A 15877-nucleotide genomic window follows, 5' to 3' on the forward strand; every position below is an offset into this window, starting at 1 on the left:
ATATATATACATATGTGTGTGTGTGTATATATATGATGAGGATTGTAATGTGTGTGTGTGTGTGTATTCATATATATACATATATATACCTACACAAAAGAACATACAGTCACATACATACACAATATACCTTTTTAACACAAACTAAAATGAAAATTTGTTATTCACTTGACATTTTGCTGTTTAGTGTGTATATATATATATATATATATATATACACACACACACACCATGAATATACATGTATGTATATATGTATGTGTGTGTAAACACACACATGCACACACACTATCACATACATATTCTTTTCCTTTATCTTTTGGTTGTGCACATCTGTAGTACATATATGTGCATTTTCATAGTGTGCATATGTATGTAGGCGTGGGGTGGGGGTGAACATACGCATCTTTGAGAAAACGGAAGACGTTTCTTTCTATTCCTTTTCATTCACCACAAGTAATGAAGTGAAAAATAAAGACGAGCGAAAGTGAATTGGAGAAATATTAATTTTCTCTAGAGCAAATACTACAATTTTTATGCAGATGATGGAATAATAATAATAATAATAATGATGATGATGATGGCGATGATAATTTTGAAAAAAAAAAAAATCTAAATAGTAAAAGGAACTTTAATTTTCTGGTTGAAGAATTTGACAAAGCCATAAGGATGAGTTCTTATGACATATTGCGTTTCACAGATCAACTTTTTATAATATTATAGAAAAGCAGAAAAATATAGCACAAAGGGTTCTTTATCTAAAATGTTAAAGGTTAAACTATACTCTGCTGGGATGATTAAATGAATTCAACAAATTTTGTTGCTTATTGTAAAGAATCTAATAGCAAAGATGATATAAGAATCTCTCTCACACATTCTATGTGAAATGTAATATTAAAAATATCCAAGCACATATGAACAATGTATATGTGTATAATTTGCATGTGCTTTTTTTGAGTGTGTATAACCTTTTATTTGTTTCAGTCATTAGACTGTGACCATGCTGGAGGGGGGGGGGCACATTGAAGAAATTTAGTCAAACCATATTTTATTGACAATTTTTGCTGAACTGCTAAGTTACAGAGACATAAACACCCCAGCACCAGTTGTCAAGTAGTGACATTACACACACAGATATTTACTCTATAGTATTTGGGTGTGCATATTACTCCGACCTAACAAGGTGCCGCAATTTAAGTACCTAATTCAACTGAATCTCAATTGTATTTATATATATATATATATATATCCATACAATGGGCTTATTTCAGTTTCTATTTACCATATCCACTCACAAGGCCTTGGTCGACCTGAGGCTATCGTAGAAGACACTTGCCCAAGGTGCCACGTAGTGGGAGTGAACCCAGAACCTAGTAGTTGTGAAGCAAATTTCTTACCACATAGCCATACCAGCACCTATGCATGTATATATTTGTCAAGTTAGTGTACAGTGTTGTGTTTATGTCTTAATAAAAAATATTTTATGATGTGTATATTTATTCTGTTTACCAGTTTAATGTTGAGCTGTTTTACTTCTCTGACCACTGATCTGCTTTGTAAATATGGTGTGAAGGTGTGTGGTCAAGTGGTTAGGGTATTTGGCTCACAATCATAAGGTTGTGAGTTCGATTCCTGGTGGCACATTGTGTCCTTGAGCAAGACACATTATTTCATATTGCTCTAGTCCACTTAGCTGGCAAAACTGAGTACTACCTGTATTTCAGAAGGCCAGCCTTGTCACATTCTTTGTCAAACTGAATCTCTCTCAAAACTACGCTTAGGGTTTGTGTGTCTGTGGAGTGTTCAGCCACTTGCATGTTAATTTCAAGAGCAGGCTGTTGCATTGATCGGATCTGCTGGAACCCTTGTTGTCATAACGAATGGAGTGCCAGTTGAAAATATAATAATCACTTGCCATATCGCGGTTCACTTACCGTGCTCTCAGCACATCATGGATTTTTCTGGCTAATATATGTAAATTTATATCACGGACTCCATAGTATATCGTGGGTTTCTGTGGCATATATCCACTTCTTTTTTTCTTTTTAGTAGAAGACAATTCCTCCTATTAGTAAATAGCTCAGAATATCTTAAAATTAAATTAGTTAAAAAAAAAAAATTACATACATACACATACGCATACATACATATTGCATACACACACACACACACACACACACACACACATATAAACATACATATGTACATACACAAGCACACATGCATGCTGAGGAACACACATGCACAGAAACAGACAAATGGAATGCAGCTCCAATAACAGAGTCAACATCCATTGAAAAGGTTGCAAAAGCAATGAAAATTTTTCAAAAAAATAATATAACAAATGAGTGGAAATTGAACCAGTGTGTGTGTTAGATAATAAGATGTTAAGAGAATATGACTCTCTCTAGACACAAAAAAAAATTATTTTGTTTATTTAACCAAACATGCACAAATGCACTCTATCTATACAAGGAAAAAATTCCAGGAGTGTATAGGGAAATATGACCACATTTAATTTCCATAAAACTATAAGACAAATTCTGTTATATCTAGAGCTTTGAAATTTAGTAACTAAACAAAAAGAATACAACTATAACATAATCAACAATTTTGCAGTAAATTTTCACCTGCATTATGAAATAAATATAAACATAGAGGAGCCTTATACATAAAAATACTATCATATATAAAAAAAACCCTCATATAAAATAACTATCACGGAAAAAGAATACTTCACCAGCTTTATTATGAAACATTCTTTCCAGACTCCAATGATAAAGTTATGAATCTACTTTTGTACAAATTCATCTAAAAATGAGGAGACTTTTGAAATTTAGAAAAAAACTTCCTGTATAAATTGCATATTTGTTTTGGCATTCTTTCAAATGTAGAAGAGAGCAATCCTCCTCAGGTCTGACCATTTCCAATGTCTTCTGAAGAGAGAGGGGGAGCGAGAGCGAAAGAGAGAGAGGGAGCGAGAGAGAAAGAGAGAGAGAGACACACACACACAAAGAAAGAGAAAGGAAAAGAATCATTTCTAACATTGGATAGCTACTTTATTTATCAACAACCCTGAAAGGATGGACAACAAAGTTAACCTTGGCAACATTTGAACTCAGAGTACACAGATAACCAGAATGAATAACACATGGCAATCTATTTAATGCTTGAACAAATCAGTCAATTTACTTTCTTACACATTAGATATCTTATGGGAACAAAACAGGTAGAATAAAAAATTCTTCAACAACCATCAGAGAAAATAAAAAAGAAAAAATAACTAGTCCTCATGGTAAAATACATATGCTTAACTGTATGTTCTAAGTACACTCCAGAAATATTAGTAGTATTTTTCTGTCCTTATGTTTGTCTGTCCCTGATATGCATACTAAAACAATTAGATGCTATGGTGGTTTCATTATGCCTGAATTTCATGGAAATACCAACAGATCATTTAGTTAGTTGATCTGTGATTTGTCACTATTGAGTGGAAACATTAACAGGTGTTGAGTTAGTTAAATATTGAGTAGAAATGTCCATAAATTTTAAGTTATAAATTTTATGTTACATATAACAATATATTTGTATGTATATTTTATTATTTATTACATCTTACAGAGGCACATGTATTTTATTCAGTTAATCCCTTTCAATAAAGTTTGCAGCAAGCAATAAACTATAAAACTGAATATTTATTACCTGTGGGTTTTCTGAAGGTGTGTATCAGTTATAAACATAAAATAATTGGATATTTGGGATTGCCACAAAAATAAAACAAAATCACTTTCTAAATAAAAGGGCATAAATAGCAGATAGCATTTCAATATAACAATAAAAGTATTCTGTTCTTAGCATCTTATTGAAATTGACGACAATTCCTTACGATGCTGTCTCCGAATTTAAGATTTCAATTTAACTGACTAACTGTTGCCAATCATCAGATTATCAGCCAGAATTGCAAATGGCAAAAATAAGCAGCAAATGCTTGCCAAGTGATATTTATGGCCTTGTTATAACCCACAAATCATTAATACTCTTGAGACATATTACACAAACACTCTTATATACTATATGGCCAGATCATTAAATATGTTCACAAAGCCATTCCCTATATTATTAACAGAGAAAGAATTCCCAAGAAATTTTGAAGAAATTCTTCACGATGAAGACTTTAGGCTTTATCTCTAAAAGCTTAAGAACTGCCATTATCTCTATAATTGTCATTCACTTCTTGCAAGTTATTGGTAAAATAATTGTCTATGTATATAAGATAAAAGATGAATATTTTTTGTATATAAGAGGACAACTAATTCACCTGCCAAAACCGATGAGTATGAAACCTAGATGAGTGCCTAGTCATTTTTTTATGATCATACAACATTGAAAGCCTATTTATATGTATGTGTTCCCGTTCAAATCATCATACACATTAGGAAATGTATATCGACACCCAATTTTTCTCTCACTTCAATTGAATTGCTTTTCTTCTGTAAATGAAACTTTCTTGCAGAATCTTTTTGATCATAGTTGAAACTCATTGATCAAACTCACATTCAGTCTTAATGTCACCCTTTTAGGTTTCATCCCCACCAACTTTAGCAGGTGAATTAGTTGTCCAGTTATATACAAAAAAAATTATCTGTTATCTTGTATACATATACAATTTTTTAATCATCAATAACTTACAAGAAGTGAATGACAATTATGGAGAAAATGGAAGTTCTTAAGCCTTTAGAGATAAAGCTTATAGGATTTGTTTTCAAAGGACTAGGAAAAAAACAAAACTAAAATATTAATTGTCATTATTTAAGACTCTGTAAAAAAAATCTAAATCTTAAAAGAGAAAAAAGAGGGATATATATTCTGAAGAGACTAGGTCTTCTTTCTAATACAAAAATGTTGGGTCATACTCTCAGCCTGGTCATATTTTAAGGGTTAAATATTTACTAGCAAGCTTAACATCAATATTAAACTCTCATTTATCAATGGGAATACACAGTTCTCTTGCAGCTGCAATGTATAGAAAGCTCTCAAACCACTTTAATTAAAGAACTGCCTGTCTTCTTATACACCTTAAAAGCCTTAAATGGAACCTCATTTAAAATTAAAGAGGCAATGATTAAAGAGGCAATGCTTAAGTTAGTTTCGTTTATCTGGTGAAAACTTAGTAGTTCAAATAACTGGAATAGAAACACTTTCAGCTAACAATACATGAACTGCCATCTAATTATATAAGAAAATGAACATGATAAACACAAAGATGCTGATACAAACTTCTTCAAAGAAAACACTAACAACAAAATCAACAACATGTGTATGCACACAATTGAGCAACTTGATTAAAAAGATCGACTTTCTGATACATTACTTATATATTAGAAAAAAGCAGCAAGGTGGCAGAATCGTTAGCACATCAGGCAAAATGCTTAGCAGCATTTCGTCAGTCTTTAAGTTCAAATCCTGCTGAGGTCAACATTGTCTTTCATGCTTTTGAAGTCAATAAAATAAGTACCAGCTGAACACTGGGGTCCAATGTAATCATCTAACTCCCATCCCCCCAAATTGCTGGTCTTGTGCCAACATTTGTAAACATCATACATTAAAAAAGTATGAAACCCAAAGAATTGTGGTATGCAAGTTTTTCTATCATCAGGACTGATGAAAACTTTGAAGTCAGTTATGAAAATAGCTATCTCCATATTTAATTACTAAACATCAAAACCTACTTCAAAACAACGACAGCAATCCTGTCACCACTACTGTCACCATCATTGTTTAGTGTTCGTCTTCCATACTGGCACGAATCCTACAGTTTGACTGAATCCAATAGGTCAAAGAACTGAACTGTGTTCCAGTATCTGCTTTGGCATGGTTTACATGGACGGACACCCTTCATAATCCTTTCTACTAAAAGCACAAGGCCCAAAATTTGGAGGGGAGGAAACTAGTCAATTACATGGAGCCCATTGTCCCACTGACACTTAATTTATCAACCCTGAAAGGATTAAAGGCAAAGTCGACCTTGGCAGAATTTGAACCCAGAACATGAAGACAGGCAGACAAAATACTGCTAAGCATTTTGCCCAGTATGCTAAGGATTCTACCAGCTCACCACCTTAATCAATGATAAAAATAATAATAATAATAATAATAATAATAATAATAATAATAATAATAATGATAATAATGATGATAATAATGATAATATTGTTATGTAGTGAACAATATTTCGACATCTTGTGTGTCTTCAACTGGTTCAAAAAATAAATTTGTCAATCTACTTCATTTTGGCTAATATAGAAAGGGTTGAGGTAGGAGGAGTTACCTCAATCCTTTCTATATTAATTAATTAATAATAATAATAATAATCCTTTCTGCTAAAGGCACAAAGCTTGAGGGAGGAACCAGTTAATTACATTGACCCCAGTATTTCACTCGTACTTAATTTATTGACCCTGAAAGGATTAAAGGCAAAGCCTTTGTGTTTGTCCTTCCACAACAACTTAATGACCAGTGTTGGTTTCTTTACATCCACATAACTTCAGTGGTTTAGCAAAAGAAAACAACAGGATAAGAACTAGGCTTCTACTTTATGCACAAACACACACACGCACACACACAGGCATGGTTGTGGGGTTAAGAAGTTTGCCTCCCAACCATATGGTTTCAGGTCCAATCCTACTGCATGATACCTTGGGTAAGTGTTTTCTATTATAGCCCTAGGTTGACATATGCTTTGTAAATGAATTTGGTAGAGAGAAACTGTGTAGAACCCCACTGTATGTATGCATGTGTGTGTGTGTGTGTGTGAGAGTATATGCATATGTATGTGCGTTCCCTTCCACACCACCTGACAACCAGTATTGGTTTGTTTGCATCCCTGTAACTTAGTGGCTCAGCAAAAGAGATTGATAGGATACTACCTGACTTGAAATATGTTCCAGTGGGGATGTGACAAATTGTTCAACTAAACCCTTGAAGGCCGCAATGAAATGACTGAAACAAACACATGCACACACACAACACACACATGCACACACAACACACACATGCACACAAATACAAACACATACGCATAAACACACACACACACATACATGCATAATTAAAGCTTAGATATGATTATTGAAGTTTTCAAGTAAACCATGTCTGTTAAACATTAATTCTCATGACATTATGCTACACTATGTCATAAATCATCTTAAAGACAGACATGAACACAAGGATGAATGTCTGCTGCATTTCAGATTCTCCCGTGGAATATGTGCAAGACCTGAAGCAATGAACTTGTGATTTTCAAATTCATTTACATGAAATTTTCTATTGAATAAAAACGACCCCTCAACATTATAATATTAGCCGTGGATCAACACAGTGCTGCAGTTTATCTAAAAAGTATCACAAGCTTTTTTTGCCTCAGATTTTATGTATGTGTGTGTGTGTGCATGTGTACGTGTGTGTGTGTAGTGTCTTTATAGTGAAATGTTGTATAGTTAATGTCAGTCGTTCACACAGCTAACTAAACTTTTACTAACTGTTAATGCTATTCTGGTGGATCTGATCTTTTTTGATACCTCGTCTCTTAGTTAATATCAGTCTCACACAATGCTATATGACGTTTAACTGCGAGGAAGCTATAGTCAAACTTTAATTATGTTAATACAGTTCTATATTTAAGAGATGAGGAATTATTTACATTATTTACATTTGACGGATATTCGTCCTCATCTTGTTTCTTGTTAACACAACGTTTCGGCTGATATACCCTCCAGCCTTCGTCAGGTGTCTTGGGGAAATTTCGAACCTGGGTTCTCATTCCTATCGATGTTACTATTATTATTATAAATAATGTAAATAATTTAATTATGTTGCTTGACATATGTTATAGATACACACACACACACACACACACACACACGCATGCACACATATACAGAGAAAGAGAGAGGGCGAGGAGAAAGGACAGAAAAACTGGAAAATATTTTTATTGATAGTGTTACAATGATGGACTCTCCCACTGGAGATGACATATGAGTGGTCAGCTTTTTGCCAAACAACCTGCACAAATGATTTTCTTACAGTAATCAAATGTTCATGTCACACATTAACTCACTCTCTCTGTCAAATCAACGTTGTGTGAACAAGTGTACGGTGTAGCACACGTCAGGTGTTGAAGTGATCGCAGAGCAACATGAGATCTAGTGTTTTGCTCAATAACACAATGCACTACTCAGTCTAGGAATTGAAATCACGATCTTGTGATCATGAATGCAGCGCATCTAACCACTAAGCCATGTGCCCTCAGTGTTTCAATGATACACATATGGAAAGCAACTTAGGACTTGACCTTCCAGGACCATTTATCAACCATCTGGTTGAAGACTCAGATCTACTAAAGGACTAATTACTGGTTGTTAGATCTCAACAGACTAATGACATGTGGTATAAATAAGCTGGGCTGTGAGGCATGCATTCACAGCTATCTTTCCATCTGGACTTTCATATAAAGAGTAACATGCATGTATGTATGTACACTGTTGATTTTCTGGAGCCCTCTGTTCCAAAACCTTTCTGGTTTATCAGTTTTTTGACCAAAAGAAGCACCATAATAATTCCAAAACACACCTCTAAGCAAAGAACCACATACCTCCCATAACTTTAAAGAGATACCTCCATATCATGCATTGAAACAGATATTAAATGATTAAATGAAATACATGAGTATACCTGTTACAAGTTTATTAATGTTATCTGTATCAATGAAACAACGTTATAATTAGCTTTATTCAATGCAAACTTAAAATCACATAATAACAGAAAGTACAAGACACTATAGAGCTAACCACAAATATCTGGAAGTTGAAAGCTACATAAAGTTGTCACCACTACCTCTCCCATGGTTAACCTCCCAGAATACAGATTACATACATGTTTATTTATTCATGTTGTTTTGAATTAATCATGCATTGTTATCACATAGCTTTGAGATTTTGATGATATGATCGTTTATTTTGAGAATGATGTAGTCTGGATCTGGACAGTTAGAATATTTTTGCCGGATGTGGTCAGTTTAAATGCTAAAGGGTTACCCTTCACTGTGCTGATTCAATTTTTGCTGGTGATGTTAGATGCTTGTCATATGCATATCAGTTCTGCCAACCTCTTTCTATAGGCTAGTAAAAATAATGTGTGGACTACATCATATGAAATGAGGAGAGTTTCTAAACATACCTCACTATCAAAAACAAGTTAACTTGGTTACTATGTCTCAAAAACACATGCACAGAACTGGTTATATTTAGTTCTGCTCAGTTCCTGAGTGTAGGTGTTTATGAATAGAGGGAGTACCTTTCGTGTCTGGCAGCTGCACTTTGCCTGAAATGGTCAGGTGGACAGGCATCACTGGTCCTCATTCAACTCCTAATCACTCATTTGATGACTCCTAGTGCCACACCTAAGTATCTCACTTCATCTAAACTGAGACGATATTAACACTGCACCAGTCAGTGAAAGACTCTAGGTAAGGCTTCTCAAGGAGTCACTGCCTAGGGAAGTGGAACTTGCTCAAGTCAACAACCTAGTTTTTGGGGTCAAAGCATGTTTCAGGTAGAGACACATGGTTGTTGCTAACAGCTTGGGGACTAATGGGTATCACCAAGCTAATTTGTCCATGGTATAGTCATGATGATGATGACCAGGTCATGACCCATACCAGATCAGTGGTTGCCAGTTTAACATCAAAGGGTAGACTGACCTCAGTTTCACTGAATTACAGAGAGCAGCAAAAGACTGAGAAAAGTGGCAAAATCTGGATGCAATGTCATTACTGTATGCCCTAATGACCACATGGTCAAGGGATAAGAAGGAAAAAAGGGACTCAGTTTTCATACAGTAAGGGTCAACCCTTTAGCATTTCAATTGGCCATATCCAGCCCAAATATTCTATCTGTTCATACTGGCTTGATCCAGCCTTTTACATCTACTGGACAATGTCATTTTAAAAACAAACAGTCACATGATCAAAATCTTGAAGCTATGAGATAATTTACAATAATAATCATGAAATTCTGATTGTCCATCTGGGATCCCTGTATTTCAATCTACATTTGCTCTACGTAGACATCTTATACGTATTTGGAATCAGGATGATCCCTGGATTGAAAATCTGCCCTTCGTTTGGTTCTTGAACATCCAGCATTGGGATCAGGTCTGGATGAAGATTTGTTATATTTGTTATACAGTTGAAAATTCAGATTCTAAGAGAATTCCAAAAATTTGTGATCTTACAAGTTTTTCATTTAAACTGAATTCAAAATAATACCATATTGGTAGGGTACCAATAAATGCTTTATTATTTTATTGCTCTCTTCAGTTTCTGGGCCACAGGCCCAATTAGCCCTCCGCAGGAGATAGCATAAAAGTCCACATGGAGTGTGGCTCTTAAGCAAGTGCAAAATGATTTCAAAAGAATCTGGATAAATAAACATTGCATTTGACAAAATAATCTGAATGCAAAAGGGATAAATCCTTTGTCACATGGTGGGCTCTTCTTTGTTTAAAACCATTTACTTTCATTGACATGTTTCCTAATATTAGTCACCATGCTGTCTCAACCAAAAACACACATTTGACTCCACTTTATATAATTTTCTCCTCTTTTTCTCCTTTCAGCCATCTTGATGAAAACCATCAGCCCAAAATGTCAATATCATTCTTTTCCTTTTGAAGTGCAATACATTTGTACGTCATTTCATCATTTATCCTTTTTCTTTCTTTATCTCCCATCATTTACTTAAGAATATGTCAAGCAATATACTCTGGCTCATGGTGGATAATAACTAGCTGAGAACAGACCAAGACAAGCAATGAGATTTCAATCTTGCTTCGAAATCAACTCATTTCAGTTATGTAACTAATAGCTTTCAAAAAAGCAAGACTGTCTTGTGCCCTATTTCCTTCTTCCTTTAAATACAAGGCTTTTGTGCCTTCTTGAAAAAGAAACCAATATATTTCAACACAAGAAACGAAAGAAAATGTTTATGTAAAGCAAAAAGGGTTATGTATTTACAGTATAGAAGTAGATCGCAGTTTAGATACTCTTCCTTCCTTTCTTTTCTCTTCCTTTGTGTATCTGTGTGTGTGTGTATGTGTGCATATATATATATATATATATATATATATATACACACACACATAGATATATATATGCACATATACATGTATATGCATACATCTACATATACATACATATGTGTATGTGTATATAATATATATATATATATATATATATATATACACACACACATATATACATATACGTGTACACATATACATATGTATATATATATACATGTATACATCTACATGTACATACATACATATATATATATATATACATATGTATACATCTACATACATATATTTATATATATATATGTATATATGTATGTGTGTATACATCTACATACATATATATGTGTGTACACATATATATATATATATATATACATACACATGTATATGTATATACACACATATGTGTGTATACATATACACACACACACATACATCCATACACACACACACACACACACACACACACACACACACACACATATATATATATATATATATATATAAATAATCAGAAATATAGTTAGCATAATAGTTGAAAGGAAGCTTTTAAAAGATGAGTTGAAAAGATGAGTTCAGGCATAAAAAGCTAAAATATTGCAGCTCTGAATTCATGGTAACCAATAACCCAGCACCTTTAGCAAAGCTGACATCATGTCTTTTCACTGTATATACATTTTTAGGAAAACCATTTCATTCCAAATTAAATAGCTTGCAATGAGAAAAATCAGATTTTACTCGCAGTGAATACTTTTGAAATCATTTTGTAAAAATCCACTTTATCTTTTATGTCTCTAGAAACAAACACAACAAACGGAAAAAAGAAGAGAATAAAAATCCTTATTGCAACTTACCTTGATTGACATTTTGCTGTTTACTTCTGCTTGAATTGTCAAAAGTAACAACTTTTCTATCATTGGTCATTTGAATTTCTTGTCCCTGCGTCAGAGGAGTATAGTTACTGGAAATATTTTGAAAATGAAAATGGAAATAATTTAACGAGCGGAGACTAAAAGATTTGAATAATCAGAAATATAGTAGATGAAGAAATTGAATACAGCACAAAATATTAAATACTTAGAAAGTTGTCTTGCCGAGAAGCTACAGCACCATTAAAACCGTGTATTATGTAAAGTGTCATAAATTTGTGTGTATGCATGTGTATGTATGTAAGTTTACATTAAGGAGTGGAACATGCAATTACCTGTAAGTCACACTGTCTCATGGTCCCAGCAGACAAAATGGGAAATGCATTGCCCCAGAGGATGGTGAGGAAGATGCACTTGAACAGCCACTATGACTCATAGAGTCTGCACTCACAGACAGCTATCTTCACTCCCAACAGCAGCAAGCAGGGATATATGCCAGGAGCCAAGAGTGCCAAAGGTCTCCACTGCTACAGGCTCAACCATAAACCTGTCAGACAATGACTGATACTTTTTCCAATGGGATATTATTCTACATAAAAATAACCATATGATATTCAAAACTCTGGTAGGTGGCACCTACGAGAGTTTACATTTTAGTGTGCTGTTTAACCCTAACACAAAACCCTAACCCTGACCATAATCCTAACCCAGATGAGAGTAGACTAGGAATAATCTGGTAGAGTACATGCTAAAATAGCACCCTCTAGTGTTTTACTTTGTTCTAGGCAAGACTGCATCTAATGGTGAAGTTCCAGCTCAAGAGGTCAGGAGATTTGTGGGAGTGTGAAGTTCTCACTTGGTCATCACTACTCCCTATCTGCTCTTGTGTGAGAGGGCCCCAGTTAGGGGTCAGATAGTAGGAAATAGTCCTGTGTCTTAGGTAACTAGGACTCCGAGGAGGGTTGGTCCTAAGCAAGTGTGACACACTTGTCTTTGGACATGCCCTAATGTCACATTAATCAGTCCCCAGCTTAAGGGATCAACAGGCCCTGTGGCTAAAGGATAAGTTCAAGAGACCAGGATACCAGTAGAATAAACTGTAAAATAAACCAGTGGAATGTGCAATATCTTTCCAATAAAAATTCATGAATCTTCAGATTTTGACTTGAAGGTCTTTTATTAGCAATACCTGTAAGACAAGCATGGTAAATACTCTTTTTATCAAAAAGAGTATTTAGTTAAAGCATGCCACAATGCCTTGTATCTCCCCAAAATACATACCATTTAAGCTTATCACACATCAGATCAATTCCACTCTCACTCTTTTTGGTTAGTCACCAATTTCATATATATTCTTTGTAAAACCTTTTCCAAACTTCCGACTAGAAGATAAATCCATTTACTATCGCTGATATGAAAAATACTGTACCTGCACCAAATAACAAGTTGACTGAAATATATGAAAAAACAATCATAAAATAAATATTATTCTAAGTGTGCCTGTGTGGTAAGAAGCTCACTTCTCAACCATTGTCTTGTGTCCAGTCCTGCTGAATAGCACCTTGGGTTAGTGTCTTCCATTATAGGCCCAGGCTGACCAAAGCTTTGTCAGTGGATTTTGTACATGGAAACTGAAAGAAACCCATCCTCTGTGTGCACGCATGTGTGTGTGTGTTTATTCCCACCACCACTTGACTACTGGAGTTGGTTTGTTTATGTTACTATAACTTAGTTTGGCAACAAGGGACTTATAGAATAAGTGTCAGGCTTAAAAATAAGTACTGGAACAAAACTGTCTGACAAAATCCTTCAAGGTAGTGCCCCAGTATAGCTGCAGTCCAAAGACTAAAACAAATAAAAGGTAGAAGATATTCTAATCATAAAACCAGTCTACCAACATTTTTCTGCTTTCCTTTTTCCCTTCAAGATATAAAAATATAAATGATAACTATTGTATACTAATCTAGGAAATTATCATCTTGAATACAAATTTTGTTTTAAACTAAACACTTTTATAGACATAGAGGTGACACACCTCAAGCAAAAACAATAACTTCTACTCATATTTATTATACAAATTAAAAAAATAATAAATAAATAATTGTAGGTATTTCAAAGTTTATGAAGAATAATGTCACCAAAATCAAAAATATTTTAATAACCTATTCCTCTGTTTATGTGGCATCATACTAAGTTACATAACGGTGCCAAATACAGAACGACCAGTATCTAGACAATTTAGTTTTCATTTAACAAGCTAACAAACTCATTACAAAAAAAAAAAGAAAACAAAAACTGGAATTGCTTTCCCAATATTTAAAAATGAAAATATCTGCTCTATGGAAATTGAGAATGAAGATAATTCTTATGATAGTAGACATGATAAGACTGAAAAAGTAATATAGACAATGATAAAAAAAAAGAAATAGAAATAACAGAATAACAATTATACAGAATATGTATGTATATATATAAAGAAACAATACACAGGAGACCAGTTATGTTTTGGTTAGCTTCCAGAAAGAAAGAGCTAAATAACATTGATGAAAATTCAGCAGTCTCAGTAAAAAGCTTGAACTTTAAATAAATATTATATAGGCATGGTTGTGTGGTAAGAAGCTTGCTTCCCAACCACATGGTTCTGGGTTCAGTCCCACCGTGTAGCACCTTGGGCAAGTGTCTTTTGCTATAGCCTCAGGCCAACCAAAGCCTTGTGAGTGGATTTGGTATACACATACTTACACACAAAAACACATACATATATGCATATATATATATAAATATATATTTATACTTATCTATGATATGTTATATAGTATATGCATACTTATAAGATTAAATATCTATAGCTACAGTCAAATAAGTATTTTGCTATTCAGCATTAATTTTTGAATATATTTAGTTGAGCATGTTAATATATGTTAATATATGTTTATATGCATGCATAGTTATTGACCAAGGTACAGATACATTTACAGGCATATATATATATATACACGCGTGTATAATCATGTGTATGCCTCTCTCTCTCTCTCTATACACACACATACATGCACACATTTTTATGCACATGCACTCACACATGTACAAATACATAATCTGAATATGAAGAATATAAATATCTTTCATGCAAACTATCTTTTTAAATACTATACAACAAAGATTTTTCATACATAAATAAATAAATTTCAAACACATACACACAAACACACACATATACATTTGATGCTTACTCAATGAAAACACAAAAATCAAATGATTTCTAAGAAATGAACAGAAACAAAGCAAATAATAATAATAAATACATAAAAACGAAAAAAAAAAAAATTACAAGAGAAAGAGAAAATTATATAAAATTTTAACAGTCAACTGCTATGGGATTTAATTTAAATATTTTGGGATGAACAGAGCCATAAAGAATTATGGCAACTGTAAACAAAACACCAAAAATATTGTTTTCATTTTTCTTATCAAACAAAATTTCACGAGGTTGGCTGTAGTTTGTGCATCTATTTATATATATTTACTTATCTATGGAAACAACTGAGAGAATGAGGAAGGTTGTGATGGTGAAGTGGACAGATTGGAAAATATAATGGTAACTTCACAAGAGTTTATTGGAAGGAAATGGACAGTAGAGGGAGAAACAAAAAACTAACAAAAAAAAATACCACCAAAAGAAAAAACAATGTCTGTATGGTGTGTGTGTATGTGTATGCTCACGTGTACGTTTGCATGTATTTGTGTATATGCATATATGAGGACTTCTGTGTGTGTATCTATTACGTGTAAGAATTTATGTACAAATGTGACATCAATGTGTTTATATGCATGTGTATGTATGAACATATATATATATATATATATATATA

General features: G+C 33.5%; 1 protein-coding gene across 1 annotated transcript in view; it reads right to left on the reverse strand.

Moving 5' to 3' along the window:
• The window catches only part of LOC106873657 (katanin-interacting protein), a 551631-nt gene that overhangs the window by 50144 nt on the left and 485610 nt on the right, over nucleotides 1-15877 (reverse strand). Inside the window, exon 36 of the mRNA XM_052977029.1 lies at nucleotides 11991-12097. Within this exon, the coding sequence (XP_052832989.1) occupies nucleotides 11991-12097 (107 nt within the window). The remainder of the gene's footprint in view (nucleotides 1-11990; nucleotides 12098-15877) is intronic.

Source organism: Octopus bimaculoides, chromosome 2 (assembly GCF_001194135.2).
Source record: "Octopus bimaculoides isolate UCB-OBI-ISO-001 chromosome 2, ASM119413v2, whole genome shotgun sequence".
Classification (NCBI taxonomy): domain Eukaryota; kingdom Metazoa; phylum Mollusca; class Cephalopoda; order Octopoda; family Octopodidae; genus Octopus; species Octopus bimaculoides.